The 10543-nt window shown below is 52.1% G+C and overlaps 1 protein-coding gene across 1 annotated transcript; it reads right to left on the bottom strand.

Moving 5' to 3' along the window:
• Positions 1 to 1406: 1406 nt before the first annotated feature.
• LOC109772487 (protein AUXIN RESPONSE 4) lies at positions 1407 to 5120 on the bottom strand. The gene is made up of 2 exons (XM_040389732.2): positions 4002 to 5120; positions 1407 to 1964 (listed from the first exon to the last, which is right to left on the bottom strand). Exons 1-2 carry the CDS (start codon positions 5100 to 5102, stop codon positions 1821 to 1823), a joined length of 1245 nt encoding a protein of 414 aa, XP_040245666.2. The 5' UTR covers positions 5103 to 5120; the 3' UTR covers positions 1407 to 1820.
• Positions 5121 to 10543: the final 5423 nt, after the last annotated feature.

A 10543-nucleotide genomic window follows, 5' to 3' on the forward strand; every position in this document is an offset into this window, starting at 1 on the left:
TTTACTGGCCGTGCACAATTATTCCTGCAGGGCGAGAGCCCTGCAGGTGAGCCGAGGCCGTCGCTGAGGCAGTTGGGACGGGATGGGCGGCAACCCGGCGCTGCTGCTGCAAGGTGAGAACCCCAGTGTTGTAACTTGTAAGCCGCCCGCCACACTCTGCTGCAAGCCCGGCCGGCTGGTGCTCCCGACGACTTGCTGCAAAGGAACGACCTCCGGCGGCATTTACTAGTTTTCATCGCGAGGGTAAAGAGAAGTCCCTTTCTTATGTATGGTAAAACCCCTTATGTATAAAGATTCTCAGGCCTTCTTTGGTAGGACTAGCAAAATATGCCCGTGCGTTATAACGGGAGAGAAAAGTCTACATCGTGGAGGTGTACAAAATAACTTCTTTTCATATAGCAGGGGAGTGTCACAAAAACCAGCCATCTGTCATGATTCATTGTTAAGAGTGTTGTTACTGCCTCCTCTGCCCGCCACTAGCTAGGCCACCCAATACACATGTACCAACACCAACTCATTAGCGTGACTTCACCGCACTCCTTGAAGACCTTCACCTCAATCGGGGTCGGCTGTAGAGGATGGAGAGAATGGTGGATAAATCGAATCTAGATGCTGATGTGTGACACCTTGTTCGATCATCAAGTCCAACACCGGCTACGCCAAGACTTCCAGGTTTTCACCGACGAATTTGTGAAAATATCGGCAAATGCCAAACGCCTAACATATTTAGCCCAAATCAGCTTAAGAAAAAAGAAGTGGCACGTAAGCATGCTAGTTTTTTATTTCGTTTTGTGGCAAAACTGAATAATATGGTAAAACCCCTTATGTATACAAATTCTCAGGCTTCCTTTGGTTCATAGGATAGGAATAGAAAAATCATAGAAAGTGATATGTCATGCATCTCAATTCCTATATAGAAAGACAGGTTATTTGATGCATATGATAGGAATTTTTTCATTGTGTCTAGGCTAATATTTTTTTTCCTTTGAAACGTGAAGGATTGAATCCTATCCTACATAGGAATAGGAACCCATTCCTGCAAACCAAAGGGCTTCAAAAGAATTTTTCCTACAAAGTTCCTATCCTTTACAATTCCTACCAAATTCATATGAACCAAAGGAGGCCTCAACATTCTATGAACATTGGTGCCAGTTTGATCAGACTACTAATCTGAAGAGCTGCAGAGATACTGATGGATATACAGCAGCAAGAAAATAGCTTGGACATGTTTGGCATAAACGAACTTAAAAGATAGGAGAAGAATGTGGATTCAAACATGTTTGGGACACGGTAATTTTCTCCAATTTAACAAAATGAACTATTTTGATGCTCAGCTACAATTTCCAACTGCCTGGTGGTGGTCAGCTAGAGAATACAGTGTACTCTGCATTGCATCGCAGCACTGATTTCAAGTGCAAGTAAACTTATCTGGGTGTACAATGCACTGGTTAGTACAGGAGTACATTTACCTATCCATGGCAACAAAAAAAAGTTACACTAAATCAGGTTATGCGCGCAACCTCATTACAGAATACCCTACTTCCCTGAGGCAAAACAGTCTCAAGTTACATTTTGACAGCATCACCTGAAAGATGAATAGAAGAGGCGCTACAGGTGAAGTTTTTTCAAACTTTCACCGGGAGATATCCATTTACATGAAGCGGGAAACGGATAGCAACGGGGCGATTGTAAAGAAGAGACCATCATCCCCTTCTAGCAGAACAAGCTAAGACTTGTCCAAGGCAGAAGAACATCGATTGGTCGAGCCATATGGATGCTTGCAAGGCATTTCTTAACCATGAATCAGATAGTTCTGGTTTTCATGAAACTGGATGATCGCTGTGAGCATCTGCTGATTCGTCGGATGATTGGTCCATATTCTCCGACCCGTGTTCTGTCGCAGTTGTTGGTAACATGGTCACAAACTCTGCTATCAACTTTGAGATTTCCTCATATGCATCCACCTGAAATTGCAAATTAAGGGAAAAACCAATCATAATCTCAGCTTGCTTCTTTGCTATATACTCCCTCCGTCCAGAATTACTTGACACTCAAACGGATGTATCTAGCACTAAAATACGTCTAGTACATCCATTTGGGCGTCAAGTAATTCCGGACGGAAGAAGTACTATATAGTAGAACGTTGCAAACCAAAGCCTTACTAAAAATAGGACCACATTGACGGCAAGATGACTCTAGTTAAGCAGACACTTTTGCAAGGAAAAAGAGAAGACTACAGATGGTCATATATCAGTCAGTTATAAGAGGAGTTCTTTAGTTGGCTCCCTATAAAATACAGGGATGAGATTGTGACCACCAACTCGTTTCTCGACATGTGTGTATCCTTTGCCAATTGAGAACATGATAACAATGCTAGTAGAACTATTTCGTCAAGCAATTTCATGGTCAATTCATGTCGAGCTGCATCAGATTGGTATATTAGCATGTTACAGAGTGTGCCTCCCTGGGCGACGCCAGGGGGCCAAAAAATCCAGCGCCGCCAGCCTCCCTCGGCCATCCTCCTGCCGCCGCTGCCGCCGGCGAGGTCCGCGGTGGCGGCGGGCCCGGTGCCAAGGCGCTAGGGCGGGCGGATCTGCAGCAGGATCCCCTTGAGGCGGCAGGGGCGTCTCTTGTGGTGCGCCCGTGGGCAGCAGGCAGGGCGGCGCCCCTAGCCTGTGCGGCGGTGGCCAGCGGTCCAGGACGGCGATGGGCTTCCCTTCGTGCATGGATGGTGGCAGCACTCCATGGATGAACTGGTGGATGGCTCTGCCTGAAGATGGGTCGCGGCGGCCGCGGATCTGGCGTCCCGTCCAGATCCGCCGCGGCGTGGTCTTGGCCGGCCGGCAATGCGTGGAGGGACAGGTGAGGGTATGGAGGATCTCTGCCGGTCCAGATCTGCAGCAGGATCCCCTTGAGGCGGCAGCGGCGTGGCATCTGACACGTCGACTACGGCGGGTCCCAGTGGCATGGAGCAGCGGGGTCTCGTCGTTGGGCGTGTGGTGATGGACGAGCGCAGGATGGTGGCGCTGTCTGGCGTCGTGGTGGCGTCGACGGCAGCTAGACCCGGCAAGGTTGATGCAGCAGTACAACACTAAAGATGGATTGGTGGCAGGTGGCTGCAGCGGCCTCATACCCGGCAGACGTCCTGGTTGAGGAGTGCGCCGGACTGGTGGGTGCCCCATACCCGGCAGGCGTCCTGGTTGGGATCTCAGGTCTTAGATGTTTGGTTTGGCTGCGAGGTCTGTTTGGTATTAGGCCCAGACTATCAGCATCCCTTCATCAACTGGATAGGAGTAGCGAGAGATGTTGCCTAGACGGTGGCTTTAGCCTTACTGTTGTATGACTTTGTAAGGTCTTATGTGAATAATTAATAAAGTGGCTGCATGCATCGTCCAGATGCAGAGGCCGGGGGTCCTCCTCCTTTTCGAAAAAAAGAGTGTGCAGTGTGCTATACTGCCAAATGGGTATCGTCCTACTATTTGAAAGTTTGACCGACACCATCTCATTCTGAAATCTCCATGTCTCACTTTGAGCAAGTACTAATTTGATTCAGTTCTATATCAACTCTTTGTAACAATGATGCAAAGTGGCAGTGATCCACATAGAGGCAGAAGACTAACCATGACCTTCTCTGCATCATCTAAGCTAACACAAAAAACAACTAGTCCAACCAGTCCATCCAGGTGTCCTTACTGCCAAATGGGTATCGTCCTACTATGTGGCAGTTTGATGGACATCATCTCGTACCCAAATCTCTAGAAGTCTCACTTTCACCAAGTACTAATTTGGTTCAATTCTAAACCAACTCTTTGCAACAATGATGCAGGGTGGCAGTGAGCTAAATGGAGGCAGAAGATCAACCATGACTATGTCTGTACCTCTGCAGCAACTAAGCTACTATGGGAGTAACACAAAAGACAACAAGTCCATCCATGACTACAACGCATACTCCCCAAAAATGAAATTGGTAAACATGTGCAGACACTGACAAACAGACTGACCTGAGGCCATCGGCCGCCATAATGGTAGACGAATTTGGCGTCCGGCAACGCCTTGCTCACCTTCTTCCCCTCATCGATCCACATATCCGACCAAGAACCCGACCACAGAACCATCATCGGCAGCCTCTTCACCTCCTCTGAAGAACTCCTCCACTCTGTCAGGTCAAAGCTGTGATTCATGGCCTTCCAGGCCTCAAACACTGCATCGCCCTTCCCTTGCCCCCGCATCGCCGCCCTGTGCGCGTCGGCCTCCTCTGCATCCATCCCCCTGGCGCAGGACAGACGCATCAGCCCCTTGAACAATGCCGGCACCCGCAGCACCAGCCTCCCCAGCACCGGCACGCCGAGAACCGCCGCCGGGAAGGCCGGCAAGGTGGCGGTGGCGTCGATCAGAGTGACACTCTGCACGGCCGCCGGGTTGGCCGACACGAAGGCGGCGCCGGCGGCGAGGGCGGAGTCGTGGAGCACGAGGTGGACAGGCGCGAGGCCGAGCGCGTCCACCGCACGGGCCACAGCCGCGGCCGCCTCGCTGGCCGCGTAAAAGGAGCGGGACGGCTCGGGGGCCGTCTCCTGGAACGGGACCTCGCCGGTCTCGACGAGGTGCTCGAACGCGTGGAAGATGCCGCGGTCCATGATCTCCCGGAGCGGGTTCGTGCGGGGAGGAGGGGCGGACGGAGGCGGCGAGAGGCCCTGGCCAGGGAGGTCGACGGCTGCGGCGACGAGGCCATGGGACGAGAGGGAGGAGAGGAGGCGGCGGAAGGAGAAGGATCCGGCGGCGAGTCCCGGGAGGACGAGCACGGGGTGGTGGTGCGCGGCGGAGTGGGCGGCGGGGCGGGAGGTGGCGGCGAAGAGGTCGGGGCCTGGGTGGAGCTTGAGGAGGCGGCCGTCGGAGAGGTGGCGGCGGAGGAGAGGCGGGAGGGGAGGGGGGGCGTGGGGGGAGAGGAGGTGCGGGAGGAGGAGCGCGAGGAGGGAGACCGCGGCGGTGAGGTAGAACCAGAAGGGGAGGGCGGAGACGACGGAGAGCGGCCTTGGCGGCCGGGCCAGCGGCGGCGGCGGCGGCGCTTCTCGGCCGGGCCCCGCGGCGGCGGGATCGTCTGTCATTGCTGGCTGGAGTGAGGAGGGGGGGGGGGGGGGGGGGGGGGGTTGGGGAGTGGGAGTGGGGAAAGCTGTTGGGTTTGCTTGGGAAAGCAGAGTTTTGTCCCCTGCTTTTTGGTGCGCGCGATGATGTCGCCGGTTTGCCATCGAAGCCAGGATAGCAGCCACTTCACATGGACAGCAAAGCAACTTTGCCGGTGCTCCCTCCGTCTGAAAAAGCTTCTCCTTCGTATGAATATATCTAGCATCAAGTTAGTGCTAGATACATTCATTTGAGAGACAAACTTAAGATAAGTTTTTTCGGACGGAGGGAGTACTATCGATGCCAATCGGCGACGCTTTGCTATTTCCTGGACAACCTAGTTTTTGTATATAAGAAGAGAAGAAATTAAATATGTCGGGGAGGTTGAATCTCGTCTTATTTTGCATGATGTTTATGCTAATTTTGTTGCTTTAGTTCTTAGTTGAAACTATCCTCAAAGTTCATTATAAGTTTTTTTTTCTCGAATATGCACGAGTGTGCATAGCATATATTGATAGAAGAAAGGCGAAGAACGCCTCCACCAGTTATTTACAGCATATTGTGTTACATCTCACAAGAACACATACAACTCCACTCCACCCTAACATAGTCTACTCCTCCCCAATGCTCCACCGTATTAGACCTGCAAACACATGATCCACATTTCCTTTAATGAGCCCAGCCATCAACCATGTTCTACCTTCCGAGGAGATTTTGTGTAGAAGCTTAGCAACCGATGGCATTGCCCCATCAAACACGACAGCATTCCTATGTTTCCATATTTCCCACAACGTCAGCAATAGTAGTGTGTGCAGATCCTTCTTGAAAATGGTGGGGAGTCCTTGTTTGTTGCATAACCAAGTCCGGAGGCACTCATCCGAAGTGGGTGTCCAGTCCAACTTCCCCAAGGCCTGGCATAGCCCCGCCCAAACCGTCCTAGCAAAGGCGCATGTTAAGAGCACGTGCTCTATTGTTTCTTCCTCCTGGTCACAGAGTGGACACTTGTCTTAGTGTGGTAGTCCCCTTCTGGCCAGCCTATCCGATGTCCAACATCTATTGTGTAGGGCTAGCCAGGTAAAGAACTTGCACGTTGTCGGGGCTCTCGATTTCCAAGTGAGGTTCACGGTGGGTATGATCTCTCTGCCCCAAAACCTGGCGGCATATGCCGACCTGACTGTGAACTTTCCGCTTGTCTCCCACGACCAAGAGATGCTGTCCAGGGTATTCTCCATTGGTTCCCAATCTTGAATCCTTTGCCATAGTTGTAGGAATTGGTGCATGGCTTCCTCCCCCAAGTTTGGGCCAACACTTGTAGCCCACGTTTCCCGCACTTGCCCAAGCATGCATGTTCTTCTCACGCGGCTTGGCACTAGATCATAGATGGCCGGTGCAAGCTCATGTATCATCATGCCGTCAAGCCACCCATCCTCCCAGAAGAGGGTGTTCGTTCCATCCCGAGCAGTGCATCTTGTAGCTGCTTGAAAAAGCTTCATTGACTCATCGGGCACCTTGATTGAGAACTCGCTCCATGGTCTGCTGCTATCTGTCCGTTGAAGCCATGGCCACCTCGCCTGCATAGCTAAGTTGAGCCACCTCAAATTAGGGAGCCCTAACCCTCCTGCCCACTTCGGAGCACACACCACCATTTGCTTCGGCCTTACGACACCACAGAAATCCCCGGCACACCTTATTCATTGCGGCAATCGTTTTGATCAGCAGATCCAAAACCATCATGGCGTGAATGGGCATGGCACACAAAACAGAATGCACCAGAGTCAGTCTACCGCTCTTTGGCATGAGAGCGGCCTTCCATTTTGGCAGTCGGTTTGCCATCTGATCCACGAGATACTGGAGTTGCGTAGTAGAAAGTTTCCTCAAAGACAATGGAAGTCCAAGATACCGAGCTGGAAATGAGCCCACTGGACACCCCAGCTCCGCACTAGCCATGTTGATACATTGTTCAGAGCAACGTATTGGGAAGGCCACCGATTTGCTCATGTTTATATGCAGGCCCGGCGCTTCTCCAAACAGATAAAAAATGCACTTGCAAACCGCAAGGTCCATGGGCTCCGGTTTGACAAACAGAACCACATCATCGGCGAAAATAGAGATCCTTTTCCTCATTCCATTTGTTGCCAGGGGGTGCAAGAGCCCTCTATCGACTGCCCAATCAAACAGCCGTTGAAGTGGCTCCATAGTAAGTATAAACAACATCGGTGAAACGGGGTTGCCCTGCCGCAGGCCTTTGCAATTGTAGATTGTGCTTCACGGGTCTCCATTCACCATGACCCTAGTGGTCGATGTGGCTAGAATCCCACATACCCAAGCTCTCCACCGTGGTCCAAAACCAAGCTGCTCCATGACCTCGAGGAGGAACGGCCACTGAACTGAGTCAAACACTTTAGAAATATCTAGCTTCAGAAGGACTATAGGGTTTTTGAGCGCGTGCAACCGCCTTGCCATACTCTGGACTAGCATGAAATTGTCATGGAGTGATCTACCTTTGACAAATGCGCTTTGATGATTCCCCACTAGATTTGGCAGTTCCACCACAAGCCTCGAGGCAAGCACTTTTTCAAAGATCTTCACAGCCCCGTGCACTAGGTTGATAGGTCTGAAGTCGCCCACATCCAGCGCCCCATCTTTCTTCGGCAGGAGGGTCACAAGAGACTTGTTAATCGCTGCCATGCCTCTAACATCTCCATCATAGAAGCAGCTCATTGCAGCCATGAAATCATCCCATATGATGTGCCAGCAAACCGCATAGAAACGACCCGTGAATCCGTCCAGCCCCGGCGCCTTGTCCGGAGGCATAGATTTGATCACCTTCTCCACCTCCTCTGGCAAGAACGGCTCCTCCAAATGAGCCAGGTCCCGACGCGGCAGCATAAGTGCCTCCAGGTTGAGCGCGTGGGTCCGCACCTCACACGACCCAAAAGCCATGGAGTAGTAATCATCCACGGCCGACGCTACATCCTCTTGTCCTGTAAATAGGTTTCCGTTATGCCTCACAGTTCTTAGCGTGTTCTTCCTTTGCCGATGGCTTGCCTGCTGGTGGAACAAGCGTGTGCTCCCATCCCCTTCTTTCAGCTGCAGTAAACACGACCGCTGCCTCGCAATAGTCCACTCCAGAGAGCATAGCCCCAAAAGCTTTCTCTTCAAACATTTACGAAGCTCTACCTCCGCAGCCGATAATTGTCGGGAGTCCATGGTGATATCCAGCCTATTGATCACCTCGAGAGCAATGCAAATTTGTAGCTTAACGTTGCCTATCCACCGAGCACTCCATTTCTACAGGGCTTTAGTCGTTGCCTTGAGCTTGTTGTGTAGTGTAAGATAGACATTGGAAGCTAGCGGAGTTGAGTTCCATGTCGTTTGTACAATCTCCATAAAGCCCTCCGCCTTGACCCAAAAGGACTCAAAATTGAACCTCTTCCGCGTGGACACTTCCATATTCAAGTCAAGAATCAGAGGACAATGGTCCGAAATGGCTGTCCCTAGGGCAGAGAGGAAGCAAGTAGGGTACGCCTCATCCCACTCATTTGAGACAAAGACATGATCAATGTTTTCAAGTGTTGCATGTTGCCTCTCATTCGACCACGTGTACCTCCGCCCATTAAGATATAACTCCTTTAGTTCTAGAGCATTTAGCTTCGCACGAAACCTGCCCATCATTCTCTGATTAATCAACGCGTTGCTCTTGTCCTCCTCGTTCACCAGGAGATTAAAGTCCCCAGCCACGAGCCAAGGTCCAGCGTGCAAGTCCCGAATATCCACCAACTCTTGCAAGAAAGCTACCTTATCCCGCTCATCCTGTGGTCCATAGACACAGGTCAGCCACCATTCCTGCTCACCCGGTGATTTTACAATTGCCGTGAGTGAGTTAGCCGTATAGTGGGGGTTGGAAAGTTGGGTGACCGTGTCATCCCAAGCCACCAAAATGCCACCAGTAGTCCCATCAGCCGGTAAGTAAAAGAACTTCCCAAATTTATTGCCCAAGCATTGATGCACAAGTGCCAGAGACACGTCCCGCAGTTTGGTTTCCTGCAAGCATACTATGGCCAGTTTCACCGCCACCACTACCTGATAGACAGCACTCCTCCTAGCCGGAGCGTTTAGACCGCGCACATTCCACACAACAACTTTCAGAGGTTGTGAATTCATTGTGAAAACCTACTGATGACCACCAATGCACCGGGACATAGCTATGCCACCGCGACCTCCTCCGCCAACGGCAATGGTGGTGACTCCCAGCCAAACAGAGCCAGCACGGCGGCAATATGTGTGTCCGAAAGTGGCCGAGAGAACAAGTCCACGTACATGCAAAGGGCCTCCTCCGAAATCACCTCGCCCTCATGCGCCAGGCAAAGCCTCCGGATGAGCACCTGCTGCTGCCTTGTGGTTGGCAATCCTGGCGCTTCGTCTTGCTGGCGTTGCCTCAACCTTCCTTTTCTTTCTTGGGTTATCTCCCTTGCCCGTCGGGGCACGGTTGTCTGGCCTCGGAAGAATTGGCGAGAGCAAGACCCGTAACTCATCGCACATCGCAGCCACATTAGCCTGCACAGTGGTTGCCGCGCCCAACAGCAACGGCGTGCCCAGCACCACGTCCGTGGCAGGCACAAGTGTTGGGGAACGTAGTAATTTCAAAAATTTCCTACGTACACGCAAGATCATGGTGATGCATAGCAACGAGAGGGGAGAGTATGTCTACGTACCCTCGTAGACCGAAAGCGGAAGCGTTATGACAACGCGGTTGATGTAGTCGTACGTCTTCACGATCCGATCGATCCAAGCACCGAACGCACGGCACCTCCGAGTTCAGCACACGTTCAGCTCGATGACGTCCCACGAACTCACGATCCAGCAGAGTGTTGAGGGAGAGTTTCGTCAGCACGACGGCGTGATGACGGTGATGATGAACCTACCGGCACAGGGCTTCGCCTAAGCACTGCAACGATATGACCGAGGTGGATTATGGTGGAGGGTGGCACCGCACACGGCTAAGAGATCAATGATCAACTTGTGTGTCTATGGGGTGCCCCCTCCCCCGTATATAAAGGAGTGGAGGAGGGGGAGGGCCAGCCCTCTACTATGGCGCGCCCTGGGGAGTCCTACTCCCACCGGGAGTAGGATTTCCCCCCTTCCAAGTAGTAGGAGTAGGAGAGAAGGAAGGGGAAGAGAGAAGAGAAGGAAGGGGAAGAGAGAAGAGAAGGAAGGAGGGGGCGCCGCCCTCCCCCTAGTCCAATTCGGACTAGGCCTTGGGGGGCGCGCGGCTTGCCCTAGGCAGCCCCTCTCTCTCTCCCCTAAAGCCCAATAAGGCCCATATACTCCCCGGCGAATTCCCGTAACTCTCCGGTACTCCGATAAATACCCGAACCACTCAGAACCTTTCCGATGTCCGAATATAGCCTTCCAATATATCGAT

The sequence above is a fragment of the Aegilops tauschii genome, chromosome 5, assembly GCF_002575655.3.
Source record: "Aegilops tauschii subsp. strangulata cultivar AL8/78 chromosome 5, Aet v6.0, whole genome shotgun sequence".
Classification (NCBI taxonomy): Eukaryota; Viridiplantae; Streptophyta; class Magnoliopsida; order Poales; family Poaceae; genus Aegilops; species Aegilops tauschii.